The 16042-nt window shown below is 37.7% G+C and overlaps 1 protein-coding gene across 1 annotated transcript; it reads right to left on the bottom strand.

The window, feature by feature from the left end:
- Positions 1 to 4421: 4421 nt before the first annotated feature.
- Positions 4422 to 11953, bottom strand: LOC131942937 (uncharacterized). The gene is made up of 6 exons (XM_059302905.1): positions 11802 to 11953; positions 10180 to 10618; positions 7199 to 7327; positions 6802 to 7004; positions 4961 to 5111; positions 4422 to 4614 (listed from the first exon to the last, which is right to left on the bottom strand). The coding sequence occupies exons 2-6, from the start codon at positions 10606 to 10608 to the stop codon at positions 4450 to 4452; spliced, it is 1077 nt and encodes a 358-aa protein (XP_059158888.1). The 5' UTR covers positions 10609 to 10618; positions 11802 to 11953; the 3' UTR covers positions 4422 to 4449.
- Between the last annotated feature and the right edge of the window lie 4089 nt (positions 11954 to 16042).

Genomic DNA, 16042 nt, shown 5'->3' on the forward strand with positions numbered 1-16042 from the left:
TTATATAACGACTTAAATGTATTTTATAGTTGCCACTGTTTTTACTCTTTCGCATGACGTAAAGAAAATATTAAATACATGCACATTGCTAAAACATATTAAAAGGATCAATGTCAAAAATCATTTTCTTTTAGATTTCTAGAATAATAAATACATAAAAACGTTCATAAATACTTTACTTTTTTAATTACAAGCTTTTATAAATGCACTAAAAAGAAGAAAATAATACAATTTTTTATTAAATATAAAAAAAAAATTAAAAATATAATAAATCTGCGGTTACTTTAAATATAAAAAATTACTTTCTTTAAATATATTAATGCACTACTATTTATATCACTATAAATAAAAGCGTGGGCAGTTATAATGTTTTAATGGGCGTATTCAGTTGCAAATCAATATAAATACCATTTGTGTATGTGGCATTTTATGTTTTTATATGAAGCATGCATAAATCTACACGAGTGTATCATCGCCAATAGATGTAACTGTCATTTTGGGTATCTTTTGGGGGGCTGAGGATTGGGGAGGATGGTCCCCAATACATTTTAATAATAATAGGGTCGACAAAAACTAATTAATTAAACTGTTTTGTAATTTTCCAAGGGAGGTAATTTAAAAATAAATTCAACTCAAGCTAATAAACAAAATGTGAATGCAAAATTTACGGACATCCATTGTTTTTTTGACATTGTGTTAGTGTTTTCTTTTGTGTTTGTGTTGTGTTTATCTTGTCTTTTGTGTTTGTGCTTTTATTTGTGTTTGTGTTTTTATTTGTGTTTGTGTTGTGTTTGTGTGTGTAGTGTTTGTATTATATTTGTTTTTGTATTGTGTTTGTGTTTTTATTTATGTTTGTGTTGTGTTTGTTTGTGTTGTGTTTGTGTTGTGTTTGTGTTGTGTTTGTATTGTGTTTGTGTTGTGTTTGTGTTGTGTTTGTGTTGTGTTTGTGTTTGTGTTGTGTTTGTGTTGTGTTTGTGTTTGTGTTGTGTTTGTGTTGTGTTTGTGTTGTGTTTGTGTTGTGTTTGTGTTGTGTTTGTGTTGTGTTTGTGTTGTGTTTGTGTTGTGTTTGTGTTGTGTTTGTGTTGTGTTTGTGTTGTGTTTGTGTTGTGTTTGTGTTGTGTTGTGTTTGTGTTGTGTTTGTGTTGTGTTTGTGTTGTGTTTGTGTTGTGTTTGTGTTGTGTTTGTGTTGTGTTTGTGTTGTGTTTGTGTTGTGTTTGTGTTGTGTTTGTGTTGTGTTTGTGTTGTGTTTGTGTTGTCTTTGTGTTGTCTTTGTGTTGTCTTTGTGTTGTCTTTGTGTTGTGTTGTCTTTGTGTTGTCTTTGTGTTGTGTTTGTGTTGTGTTTGTGTTGTGTTTGTGTTGAGTTGTCTTTGTGTTGTGTTTGTGTACGTTAGTGCTTGGGTTGTGTTTGTGTTGTGTTGTGTTGTGTTGTGTTGTGTTTGTGATGTGTTGTGTTTGTGTTGTGTTTGTGTTGTGTTTGTGTTGTGTTTGTGTTGTGTTTGTGTTGTGTTTGTGTTGTGTTTGTGTTGTGTTTGTGTTGTGTTTGTGTTGTGTTTGTGTTTGTGTTGTGTTTGTGTGTGTTTGTGTTTGTGTTGTGTTTGTGTTGTGTTTGTGTTGTGTTTGTGTTGTGTTTGTGTTGTGTTTGTGTTGTGTTTGTGTTGTGTTTGTGTTGTGTTTGTGTTGTGTTTGTGTTGTGTTGTGTTTGTGTTGTGTTGTGTTTTTGTTGTGTTTGTGTTGTGTTTGTGTTGTGTTTGTGTTGTGTTTGTGTTGTGTTTGTGTTGTGTTTGTGTTGTGTTTGTGTTGTGTTTGTGTTGTGTTTGTGTTGTGTTTGTGTTGTGTTTGTGTTGTGTTTGTGTTGTGTTTGTGTTGTGTTTGTGTTGTGTTTGTGTTGTGTTTGTGTTGTGTTTGTGTTGTGTTTGTGTTGTGTTTGTGTTGTGTTTGTGTTGTGTTTGTGTTGTGTTTGTGTTGTGTTTGTGTTGTGTTTGTGTTGTGTTTGTGTTGTGTTTGTGTTGTGTTTGTGTTGTGTTTGTGTTGTGTTTGTGTTGTGTTTGTGTTGTGTTTGTGTTGTGTTGTGTTTTTGTTTGTGTTGAGTTTGTGTTGTGTTTGTGTTGTGTTGTCTTTGTGTTGTGTTTGTGTACGTTAGTGCTTGGGTTGTATTTGTGTTGTGTTTGTGTTTTGTTTGTGTTGTGGTTGTGTTGTGTTTGTGTTGTGTTTGTGTTGTGTTTGTGTTGTGTTTGTGTTGTGTTTGTGTTGTGTTTGTATTGTGTTTGTGTTGTGTTTGTGTTGTGTTTGTGTTGTGTTTGTGTTATGTTTGTGTTGTGTTTGTGTTGTGTTGTGTTTTTGTTTGTGTTGAGTTTGTGTTGTGTTTGTGTTGTGTTGTCTTTGTGTTGTCTTTGTGTACGTTAGTGCTTGGGTTGTGTTTGGGTTGTGTTGTGTTGTGTTTGTGTTGTGTTTCGTTTTTTTCTGTTCCTACGTTGGTACATTTAAAAAAGATTTACCGTAGCAGAGCACGGGTATGCAGCTAGTTGTAATATATGAGCCTGACTTTACTGCGATGTTGTCTATGGCCATCTTATTGACATGTAGTTATCTGCGTTTTTCATTTGTTTAAGTTGGTGGTATGTCAATGACCTTTATCAATGTGCTATGCCATTTGCAGGTAAGTGCTATGTCATTGACCACGGAGAATGTGCTATACCCTGGCCAGCTTTCAGCAACTCTTTAACAACACTTTTACTTCTCAGCAGCTCTAAAATTAAATTCTGTAAAAGTTGTGTAAATACCTTTACACTGAGTGAACTATTTGAACTGGCAAAATATTTTTTAAAGATAATGGCATCATCTCAACTCGTTACATCCACACGTACCCAGAAACTCTTTCTGCTAAATTGTGATGTCAACTTTTTCAACAAAGTATTACAACATGCCACCAATTGAAGCACATTTGAATGGAACTTTATGCTATTTCCGATCTAAAAAAAAATCATAATTATTTATTTATCTTGATTTCTCTGTATATTGACTGTCGTGGACGGAACACATCAAACATAATTTCGACTACTTCTACCTGACAGATTTCTTTCAAAATTTTATGTAGGTCATGACTCGATAGCGATGCACAATGACATAAGATGTAACTTCATTGGATCTTTAATTATTTTTTTAAATTAATCAATGCTTCCTAAATCTATCTATCTATATACTACTAAAACTCAAGTTTGTTTACATGTTTGAATATTTATTTTTTTGTCTGATTGACTACTGCAGAGGATCTGCGCTATGTGGAGAGCTGTAAAATAGTATGTAGGTAGAGAACAATTTTTGTTTTCCGGCAGACTGTTAATCACAACTTTATTTAAAGACGTTAATTAATTTATTGATTTATTCATTGGTAGATTAACCACATTAATTTTAAATTTTTCAAACAATGGCTTTACCTTGACTGAATAGTGACGTCACATGATTTGTTTATTTTTTAGTACAATAAGATGGCGGCTTCCATCATAGACTTTGTGGCCCATTTAAAAGTTTAACGCGTTCTAAAGCTAATTTTCTGTCGGCCAAAACTTTAACAATACGTCCGTTTGCTGCTTTTATTACTTTCCAACACTTATATAAATTTTCAACTGTCTTTTTCATTTAGTTTTACAATAAATTTCTCTAGCTCTACAATCTGTCCAAGAAAGTTATCTTTTTTATTTATAGATATCTTTTTGAATGTGGGGTCTGGTTTTTTGTGACGATAAGTGACAGACGTGATGTTTTTTTATGGATGAGCCCCGAAACCCACAGTTATCCAAGGGATGACCGGGTAAGTCTAGTAAAGTACTAATTTCCTGCTCTATTATACACACGTTGTTTGCGTTCATTTGGTGGGCTATTCTTTTTTTTTATATTCTATTTGAAAAATGTAATTTAAGGAAAAAAAATTATTTTATTTATCATGTCCTCATCACATTTTCCAAACTTAAAATTTTTTATACAAAAAGTGGGGATACAACAATATAAACGAGCCAAGATTAATATTTTTATCAATTTATTAATCAATTTTTAAACAAAACATGTGTACGGAATACATTTTTAGCAGTTTCAAATAATTTTAGACTTCCCAAAGATTAGCATCAGCTTAATGTTATAACTTGAGCACAAAAAGATTGGGCAAAAAAGTTGAAGTTTCTGTGGATAGAAAGAAACAAGGTTAAATTTTTAGCTAGAAATTTTGCATTTTGTCTACAAAACTGAGTTCACAATAGATGTGCTATTTGTATTATTTGTGTGGAAAATATGCGGGCGTTATGTGTGGGGTTTATGTGTGGGTAACAAATGTTGATATGATGTGTGTGGTGTATTGTTTGTAATATGTTGTGTGTAGTGTATGATGTGTGGTGTATGATTGTGTATCACACGAAAACATGTACCTGATAAGGTTAGATGCACCGAAAGACTCCCAGACTACATCATACGGTGAGCCCTTCTGTACTTGATGAGTTCAGGTTCCGCTTCCTTGAGCATGCTGGTCAAATATTTGGCTGAGCTGCACATCACGGTGATGTACTCATGCAGGACGAACTTGAATTGGTCTTGATGGTCAAGGTCGTTGAACCACCTGATCCTCTCCTGGTGAGTACAAGTGGGTGGGCATTACGAAAGGTGTGGCAGTTGGAATGGTAGAGTGGTTGGCTTAGAATTTACGTGGGGATAAAGTCAAGACAGTGTTGTTTTGTTGCTCAGAGAGCATGGTGATGTGATAGTTGGTAGGGGTAAGGCATAAAGGGTTAACTGGTGTTGGTAGAGAAAAGAAATTTGTGGGCTAGCTAGGCATAATCTGTTGGGGTGTAGTTCTTGCTTGTGAATAGCTTTAAAACAGTACAATTGAGAGTGGGGGTTTAGGGGTCAAATTTAAAAAAAAAAATGTAATGTTGATTAATTTCCCCAGCATACAAGAGGAAGCTGGATATGTTACCAGTTTCTTGGTTGGGTCCTTCATGAAAGCTACCATGCTTGAGTTGACCAACAGGTTGGAGAAGTCTTCGTTGATGAAGGAGTCGTCTGCAGATCTGTACTGGTTGTCATCGAGTGTTATGTTTGGGCTGCCAAAAGTTCCGTCATGGACTCTGGCGAACAAATAGGCACAAGATTCAATAAAACTTTTTGCTTTTGCAACTTTAACCTTTTAGGAGCATTACAGGTTTTAATGTTAAAAAAATGAAAATGAAATCTAAATTCTAGTAACCTGTATACTCTTTGGTTCTGGTCAGTTTCAAATCACCCTCAATCTTCGTTAACCCACTATTAACGGACCTATTTTTGGAGAACGTCTGTAGAGCCTCATCCGGTACAGAGGTCTAGAGACCCACTTAGAACTGTGCCAAAAGTCTAGGGACCCACTAAAACTGTGCCACAAGTCTAGAGACCCACTTAGAACTGTGCCAGAAGTCTAGAGACCCACCTTTGGAGAGCATCCTTTGAGCTGTCCCCAGAAGTCTAGAGACCCACCTTTGGAGAGCATCCTTTGTGCTGTAACCAGAAGTCTAGAGACCCACCTTTGAAGAGCATGCTTTGAGCTGTCACCAGAAGTCTAGAGACCCACTTTTGGAGAGCATGCTTTGAGCTGTCACCAGAAGTCTAGAGACCCACTTTTGGAGAGCATGCTTTGAGCTGTCACCAGAAGTCTAGAGACCCACCTTTGGAGAGGGCCCTTTGAGCTGTCACCAGAAGTCTAGAGACCCACCTTTGGAGAGCATCCTTTGAGCTGTCACCAGAAGTCTAGAGACCCACCTTTGGAGAGGGCCCTTTGAGCTGTCACCAGAAGTCTAGAGACCCACCTTTGGAGAGCATCCTTTGCGTTGTCACCAGAAGTCTAGAGACCCACCTTTGGAGAGCATCCTTTGAGCTGTCACCAGAAGTCTAGAGACCCACCTTTGGAGAGCATGCTTTGAGCTGTCACAACTACAGAAGTCTAGAGACCAACCTTTGGAGAGCATCCTTTGAACTGTCACCAGAAGTCTAGAGACCCACCTTTGGAGAGCATCCTTTGAGCTGTCACCAGAAGCCTAGAGACCCACCTTAGGAGAGCATGCTTTGAGCTGTCACCAGAAGTCTAGAGACCCACCTTTGAGCTGTCACCAGAAGTCTAGAGACCCACCTTTGGAGAGCATGCTTTGAGCTGTCACCAGAAGTCTAGAGACCCACCTTTGGAGAGCATCCTTTGAGCTGTCACCAGAAGTCTAGAGACCCACCTTTGGAGAGCATCATTTGAGCTGTCACCAGAAGTCTAGAGACCCACCTTTGGAGAGGGCCCTTTGAGCTGTCACAACTACAGAAGTCTAGAGACCCACCTTTGGAGAGCATCCTTTGAGCTGTCACCAGAAGTCTAGAGACCCACCTTTGGAGAGCATCCTTTGAGCTGTCACCAGAAGTCTAGAGACCCACCTTTGGAGAGGGCCCTTTGAGCTGTCACAACTACAGAAGTCTAGAGACCAACCTTTGGTGAGCATGCTTTGAGCTGTCACCAGAAGTCTAGAGACCCACCTTTGGAGAGCATCCTTTGAGCTGTCACCAGAAGTCTAGAGACCAACCTTTGGAGAGCATGCTTTGAGCTGTCACCAGAAGTCTAGAGACCCACCTTTGTGCTGTCACCAGAAGTCTAGAGACCCACCTTTGGAGAGGGCCCTTTGAGCTGTCACAACTACAGAAGTCTAGAGACCCACCTTTGGAGAGCATCCTTTGAACTGTCACCAGAAGTCTAGAGACCCACCTTTGGAGAGGGCCCTTTGAACTGTAACTAGAAGTCTAGAGACCCACCTTTGGAGAGCATCCTTTGAGCTGTCACAGCTACAAAAGTCTAGCAGATGGCCTGTGATGGAGTACACGAAGTTGAGCTTCTGGTCCATGAACTTGTGGGTCACCTCAGACAGTTTCTCCGTCAGCATCTTCTTCAACTGGACCTTCTCCATCTGTTTGTAGATGGCAAGTTTGGCAGCTTTGTCTTCCTCCTCTTTCAGTTCCTGTAGTTTTTGGATTAAACACATTTCATGTATTAAATCATCAGTCTTGGTTCTCTGGTCAAAGTTTATGCATTAAATGTTCATTATGTGGAAAAATGTGTGTATGAAATTTTGGCAAGTGAATTATTTCCGCAAGTTTTAGCTAAACTGTACCCAAAGAACAGCGAGTTAGGGCTATGGTATTATTCACCCACCTTTTCCTTAAGGTACTCTTTAAACTTGTAGAAGTTCCTCCTCATGTAGTCTTTAAATTCCTCATGAGAACTGTCTCGCTTCTCTTGTCCCTGAAGCCATGACTTGAACTGTTCGTATGGGGTGGGTTTCTGTGGAAATGGTTCTCAATATTTCACAACCCACACCCCATTCTCTAATTTAAGTTAAATAGACTAAAATAGACAGTTATCCAGTTTCTGACCCAACATCTGAAGTTTTTTCAACACTTCCTCACATCGTCTATACTGTTATTCTAATGACACGAGAAAAATGGCCCGTTGAGGAAGGGTACAACGGGCGCTAGGCTGATAGTGCTGTCTCTTTTCTCTAAACTAAAACCACCCCAGCCCCCCCCCCACACACCCCCACACCCCCACACCCCACACCCCCCACACACCACCCCCACCCCCCCCCCCCACACACCCCCCACCCCCCGAAAAACATGTATACCGTCCCATTCAACGAAATATAATTATATACTTTTTCCAGTGTCCGCCCCCTCCCCGAAAATTCTACCCCCACCCCCGAAAATTTCAAGTACCCCCACCACTCTCCGGGGAGGAAAAAGTCTAAATTAAAACCACCCCCCCCCACTCACCCCCCTACCCCCCCCCCCCACCCCACCCCCCCCCCCACCCCCCTCTAAAAAACATGTCTACCGTCCCATTCAACGAAATATAATTATATACTTTTTCCAGTGTCCGCCCCCTCCCCGAAAATTCTACCCCCGCCCCCGAAAATTTCAAGTACCCCCACCCCTCTCCGGGGAGGAAAAAGTCTGAAAGAAACACTGGTGTCGCGCTTAGCCACTACGCGAAGAATTGCATTAAAGAAATTGCGAGAAAACCACTTTTTAGATTAGACACATTAATTAGGCGGTAATTTTATTATAGAGTATCGATGAGGAAATTTCTTTTGAGTTGGGGAGGGGGGGGGGGGGGGCTCAGACGTTCTTACGCGGGGGGTGGGGCTTCGCCCCTACTCGAATAATTCTATGCAAGAAACTCTTCACGCAAACCATTTAGATTAGACAACATTTCTTTTTTTCAATGTTTCAATGACGTCATTACATTACTGTGTGCACTCTCTGGTTTGAGATTATGTTCTACTCTACGCTAAATGTGTCGACGTCATATTTCGTTTTTCGAATTACTGTGCAGGTTTTTAAATTCCTTGTGTTTTCTCTAGAGCGTTCTTGTCAGACAGATAGATAGATAGATAGATAGATAGAGAGACAGCGAAACTATTATATAGAACTAGAATACCCGTCATCCGTTGGATAACTGTGGGTTTCGGGGGTCATCCATCAAAAAACATCACGTCTGTCACTCAGAGGCATAGCGATCCTTCCCGGCGCCCGGGGACAAAGTTTTCGATTTGAACCCCCCCCCCCCTCCCTCAAACTTTTGATGTGCACCCCCCCCCCCACTCAAACTTTCGATTTGAACCCCCCTCAACCTATCAATTTATTTTTCCAAACCATTTTGGCGCCCCAACATATGTCCCCCCCCCCTTCCCCCCTCCACCTCCCCACCCCCCCTTCCCCCCCCCCCCGCCTCCCCTCCCCTCCCCACCCCCCGCCTCCCCTCCCCACCCCCCGCCTCCCCTCCCCACCCCCGCCTCCCCTCCCCTACCGTCCCCCCCCCCCCCTCCTCGGTACGCTACTGCAGTGTCACTTATCGTCACAAAAAACAGACCCCACATTCAAATATATGTTTTTTATCTTTTAAAAACACCGAAAACACCGATTTCGGACTATCCCTTCATAAATTGACGTCACAGGTGACCTACTCAACTCTACTTCACCTGCCCAGTGTCCTGCCAAGTCTCAGACAACATGTTTTTATCGTTTAAAAAACAATTCCAGCCGAGCATGTATCTGACCACACTATCCTTTCATATGCTTAGGACAAAGAAACAGATGAACTCTACTTCACCTGCCCTGTATCTTGCCAAGTTCAGATAGGCAACGTTATCATTCACATCTAAAAAAAAAATTGAAAAAAAAAATTTCACTGACATATTGGTCTAGAACCCGTGCCTCCTGCATGAGAGCTGACTACGCTACCATTTTAGCTATTTACTCGTGACGTCACAAGTGAATTTTTATACTATACTATGTGTCTCCTTATGCAACTTGATTTACGCGTATAGATTCTAGATCTAGATCTAAAAATAAGTCTAGTAGTACTAACTTTCAAATTAAATTTTATCTTAAATAAGCCAAACAAAGATTTATATAAAATAATTAAGGCCTGAAATAGATTCTAGATGTAGAATTTACATTGAATCTAGTGACCTACATCTAGGCTAGATCTAGATCTAGGCTAGATTCATAAATTTCCTTCGATAGCTGATCTTTAGATCTAGAGAAATTTATCGTAAAACTAAATGAAAAAGACAGTTGAAAATTGATATAAGTGTTGGAACGTAATAAATACAGCAAACGGACGTATTGTTAAAGTTATGACCGACAGAAAATTAGATTTAGAACGCGTTAAACTTTTGAATGGGAACACAATTTTCTTCAATAGACGCCGCCATTTTATTGTACTAAAGAGTAAACAAAAACCTGTGACGTCACTATTCCCACAAAGTTTAGTCAAGGTTTTAACATTTTAAAAAAAAATGGGTTATTCTGCGTAGGAATAAATCAATAAATTAATTAACGTCTTTAAATAAATTTGTGATCAACAGTCTGTCTGCATTAAAAAATTATTCTCTACCTGCATACCATTTTACAGCTTTCCAGATAGAGTCGAACATATCACAATTTTCGATCAGGCAAACAAATAAATATTCAAACATGTAAACAAAGTTGACTTTTAGTAGTATATAGATAGATAGATTATATCAGTTTTCCCTTGCTATATTTATTATAATGTTGTGGCCTTGTAAACAAAATATATGCTCCTCATTCGCTACTTCTCTAAAAAAATTCTTAGTTTTTAAATTGACTTACGTCATCTTCGCTGGAGTCTTTATCATTATCATCTTCGCTACGTCTGTGTTTTTTCTCATCATCATCTTCACCACCTCTGTGTCTTTTGCCTCCCCGTCTTTTATGCTTATCACCACCCCATCCTTTCTTTTCATCGTCCTTCTCCCCCCATCCTTTTTTTTCATCGTCCTGATCCCCCCATCCTTTCTTTTCATCGTCCTGCTCCCCCCATCCTTTCTTTTCATCGTCCTGATCCCCCCAACCTTTAACCTCTTTGTCTCCCCACTTCTTGTCTTGATCGTCCCCTTGGCCAAACTTGTTACCCAGATCCTTCTTGTCCTCCTCCCCCCACCCCTTACTCTTGAGTTTCTCCTCCATCTCAGACCACATCTTGGCGAAATCCCCGGCCAAAACCATCGGGATCACCAGCAAGACAAACAGCAGCTTCATGGTGAGTACACTGAAACACACACGTCAATATAATCACAACATTCAGGGTGAGTACACTGAAACACACACGTCAATATAATCACAACATTCATGGTGATCAAACGTACACGTCAATATAATCACACCCTTCATGGTGAGTACACTGAAACACATGCGTGAGTAGTATTTTAGGTGGTTTTTTCGAATAGCTAAATTTAAAACAATGTTTACTTTTGCAATTTTGTCCATGTGTGTGTGTGTCTGTCTGTCTGTGAACGCGATAACTAGTATGGTTACAGCTATTTGATGAAATTCCATATATAAGTATTGTATCAAATGTGTATCAATTTTTCAGCGATTTCCGGTAATTTTCGGTTTTTCAAAAGCCTATAACTTGAGTACTGTTAGATGAGTTCTGATAGATGGACGAAATTTTTACATATTATGTAAAAAATCTAATTCTCTGTTTTATGTCAAATTTTGTGTAATTCTACGGTAATCGAGCGTGGAAAAGAGTCTAGGTTTTTTTAAAAGCCTATAATTTCCGTTGACCGGAAGTAGTACTTTGCCCTATTTCCGATTTCTCAAAAAAACAAAATACGAATTTATTTTCAACTTGATTCCTTTGTGTATCGTCCGTCACGGTGGGAAAATTTCAAACAAAATTTCGAACAAAATTTCGAACAAAATTTCAAACAAAATTTCGAACAAAATTTCGAACAAAATTTCTAACGCTTCTAACGGACCGAGTGGTTTTAAACTTTTCACGTAGGTCAAGACTCGAAGAAAATGTATTGTGACAAAACATTTTACTAAATTAAATGATTAATTAACTTTTTGAAAATTAATCAAGTTTTTTTAATAAAATTTTTCGAACATTTATACGCAAAGCTTTGCTGTTGCGCAATTCTTTTTTCTTTGAGATTCCATTCTATTTTTTCACATTTAAGTATTTGAAAATTGCTTAATAATCACGCCTTCATTCCGAGTTGCCATCCCCCGTAGTGTTATATTAGAATATTCGAGAAAGTTTAGGGAAGATGACACCCCCACTTAATTTTACTGACAATTGATTTAAAAATAATTGTTTTAATTTTAAGTTATATGTAAAACAAAGAATTGAAAAAAAAATCTCTATAATGTTTTTATCAGCACAATGTGAGTGATGAATTAATTCTAAACGAAGAACCTAGCTGTGAGAAACAACTACTCACCGTTGGTAGCGAACTTGAACTCGGTAGGGAAACGTCAAATATTCAGCAGCCGACTTACAGACGCCTCAACTAGAATTTCAACCCTAGGGTAAAGACCCGCGACCTATAATTTATACCCGTACGTTGTTTTTTTCAACTCTGTCTAGTATGCGCTTTTTTTTTTAATTCCTTATAAAAGAAATTACAAAATCTATTTACCCAAGTGCTAATGGTAGGGGAGAGTTATTGTAAGTGCACCTGGGTAGGGGAGAGAACTTGTACCTTCTTTCAACTTAAATGGGATATATTGTCAAGTATTTGTTTTGCGTGTAAGGACGAAGTTCTTAGAGCCGTGCAAATCATGCCACCGTGACGAGGCAGATATTTCAACTTGGTTCTCGTGTATTTGTCTAATTAGACCGAGTTTTTCAATTGCGCATGACCTGATCTTAAAATGGAAAAAAAATCTATCACGAGCGTGAATCACAGTTGAAAAGAGTTTTGTGTTGGTACATCTAATAGACGTTGTCGGTCATTGGGTTTGTTTGCCAGGGTATACATCTGGGCCGACATTGGGTAAGGTTAGACACCCACGATGGGGGCGTGGCTGTATACGATCTAGTCACGTGATGTCACACAACAAAAACAAAAATAACTCATCAACCAAAGGGGGGGGGGGGCGAAGAAAGTCTACCTCCCCCAAAACAAAATGGTATTCCGTAGCTCTTGATCAATAAAAAAAATGTTCTCTCAATATGTACAAACTAGCTGCAAACCCGTGCTCCACCACGGTGAATCTTTTTTAAACGTACCAACTTGGGAATATAACAAAACTAAACACAAACACAACGCAAACATAACACAAACACAAAAGAAAACACAAAAACAAAAGAAAACACAATCACACTACAAACCCAAAGCAAACGCAAACAAGCATAAACAAAAAACACAAACGCAAAACGCAAACACAAAAGAAAAAACAAACACAAACACAATGCAAACATAAATGCAAAAGAAAAAACCACAAACGAAAACGCAAACGCATAAACACAAAAAAATTAAACACAACTTAAATGCAAAAATAAACACAAAAGGCTCACAGTCTAGCCCGGGGCGCTAAATCGCACCCGGAACCGTCTGATGCAACTTAGTAAACGACTATAATACCCCAACTTATCCAAACAATAAACAAAAGACAATATTTAAAATGTCCATATTTGACCTACATGGTGCATTTATTAATCCATGCTAATTATAATATTTTAACAATAATGTACTCTTGCACGTCCGCAAATTTGCATGCATACTTGTTTTATTAGCGAGAGTTGAATTTCTTTTTAAAATTACCTCCCTTGGCAAAATTATAAAAGATTTTAATTAATTAGTGTTTTTACCCTACTGTTATTAAAATGTGTCCAATGTTTCTATTAATCTAAGCGAAAGTATTTTTTGACATTGATCCATTTTAGCAATGTGCGTGTATTTAATATTATATTCATGTTATGCGAAAGAGTAAAAACAGTGCCAACTATACACAAAATTTAAGTTGTTATATAAATAAGCCCTACCCATTTAATTATAATAAGACACTGCGATGCACGTAAAAAGCACGACATGAAGTGTTTACCTGTATTGTTCAAAATTCTATAGCGATGACGGATGACACCCTACGACAAGCGTTATATTATAGATAAATTAAAGTTATAAAAAATTATTTCTCTCAATATGTTCAAATAAAGTTATAAAAAATATTTCTTTCAATATGTTCAAATAAAGTATAGTTATCAAAATATTATTTCTCTCAATATGTTTAAATAAAGTTATAAAAAATTCATTAAAAAAACCTTTTAATAACAAGCTTTTATGTCCTATGCACTAAAAAGTAGAAAATAAATTATACACTACTATTTAAATTACTATAAAGAAAAGCGTGGGTGTCTTCCTCAACATTAGTAAAGGTATCCAATAGATACTAAAGTGACCCACGCTTTTCATTATAGTAATTTAAATAGTAGTGTATAATTTATTTTCCACTTTTTAGTGCATTAGTACATAAAAGCTTGTTATTAAAAGGTTTTTTTATGATTTTTTTTTTCAGTACTTGACATGTTTTATTTAAAATAGTGTTACATGACTAAAAACCATTGCGCGTCTATTGAACGTAATGGCGCAGCTATTGAACCTGATGGCGCAGCTATTGAACGTGATGACGCGTGTGGTGTGGTAGGATAGACATGCCTCCTAATTCGGTCCAAATTTTAATCAATTCATAAAAAATTAATTAGGCTTCACATTAAGTCAAATTTAATTTTAGATTGCATTGTCTTCATGTCTTGACCTACGTGCCAACTGTGAATCGTATCGGTCAAGTAGAACTGTCCGAATTTTTACTCCTGCGTTTCGATCTAGACTGACGACTGACGACAGACTGTCGACAGAGGAAGTGAGTTAAATAAAAGCTTGTAAAAAAAAATCTACTCTTCTAGGATAACCTTTAAACTAATAAATGTGTATTTTTGAGAAGGCTTGAAGTACTACTTCCAGTAAACGGAAATTACTCATAATTTGAGAGAAGGCAGAGAATTTGATCTTCTACCTATAAGTGAAATTTCGTCAATCTATTTGAAACAGCACTCAAGATATATGCTTTTGAAAAACCATAAGTAGAATAAGTTCCACTTCCGGTTACCTGAAATCGCTTAAAAGTCAATACAGAACTACAATTTTGATATAATACTTCATATATGAAATTTCATCAACCTAGCAGTAACGTTACTCAAGTTATCGTGTTCACAGACACACACACAGACACACACACACACAGACACACACACTCACGCACACACACATACACACATACGGACAGAATTGCAAAGCCCACTTTTTCCTACTCGATTACGCGTAAAACGCCGAAATTTTGATCAATCTGGATATAGAATTTTTGCCCGATTTAAATAAGTCCCCTATGCTCCGTATTTGATGAAGTACTGAGAAGTAAAACGGTGAAAACTGTCAAAATTCCATGTGATTTTTGTGCACGATTACAATACTTCCTCTATATTCTGTATACGAGAAAATAAAAATAATTCTTGTAAAACTTCAACATTTTTATTTCAATAGCTGATGGCCATAAAAATTTTTGAAAAATAAGAACGTTGTAATTATAATCGCTAGAGCGATTCCCTCATAGCTATAATTAGTTCTTCATTGTAGAATTTTAAAATTATGGCAAGCTTTAAACTGTCTTCCAATGCTTTGAACTTCTAAATGTGTGTTGACATCTTTCTGTTTGTATTGATCAAGCCACTTATGAAAGCTCTTTGAAACGAAGGGACTAATAAAGGCAGCGGGAATATTATTATCAAATCCCAATAACGCATCTATTAACAACTCTTATTGTATGTAGGAGAAAGATAATTAATTGACTACTGTACTAATTAGGGCTATTCTCCATAAATGTTCAGTTCACAAATTTGATTTTTTGTGTCAAACTCTCTATAATGTTTTTTATGATATTTTAACGTGAGAAAAGACAATATGTCGCTTTATATTAGCTATAACATTTTTTTAATTAGATCTTAAAATTAAAAGTGTGTACATTAGAAGTCTTATAAAGCCACGAAAGGATAAAAAAACAGTGTGAGTCGTTCAGTGGTTAGTTCGTGACTTGTTGAGTGACGTGGTCATTCATTGATGTGTTCATCTTTTGTTTAGGGGTGTGGTCATTCAGTGATGTGCCCAACATTTGTTTAATGGTGTGGTCATTCAGTGATGTGATCATCATTTGTTTAGGGTTGTGGTAAAAAGCGTCCACAACATCTACAAGCAACGTGTAATGAACAGTGGAAAACATGTCTTCACTTAAAATGAACTGTTTGAATCATTCGGGTATTGACCGACGCAAATTCGAAGGTATTGTGTCAGGGTTTGAAGGTATTTGGTCAGGGTTTGAAGGTATTTGGTCAGGGTTTGAAGGTATTTGGTCAGGGGTTGAAGGCACTTTGTCAGGGTTTGAAGGTATTTGGTCAGGGTTTGAAGGCACTTTGTCAGGATTGCAAGTTGTATACGAGCATCACCATGGGATTTCCTCAGCAGTTTGTGAGTGGCTGCTGATATGGTTGTCTGCAGTGATTTCCATTACGCCGCTAAGGGCAGTTACCTCCTGTATGATGCACGATCCAATTACCTTCCTTGTGTTGTTGTACGGTGCTGAAATATGTCAACAGATAATCATTCCGTGGATAAACAGGTTGGAAATCAAA

This window comes from Physella acuta, unplaced genomic scaffold (assembly GCF_028476545.2).
Source record: "Physella acuta isolate Inbredline_101_S28 unplaced genomic scaffold, ASM2847654v3 ptg000434l, whole genome shotgun sequence".
Taxonomy (NCBI): domain Eukaryota; kingdom Metazoa; phylum Mollusca; class Gastropoda; family Physidae; genus Physella; species Physella acuta.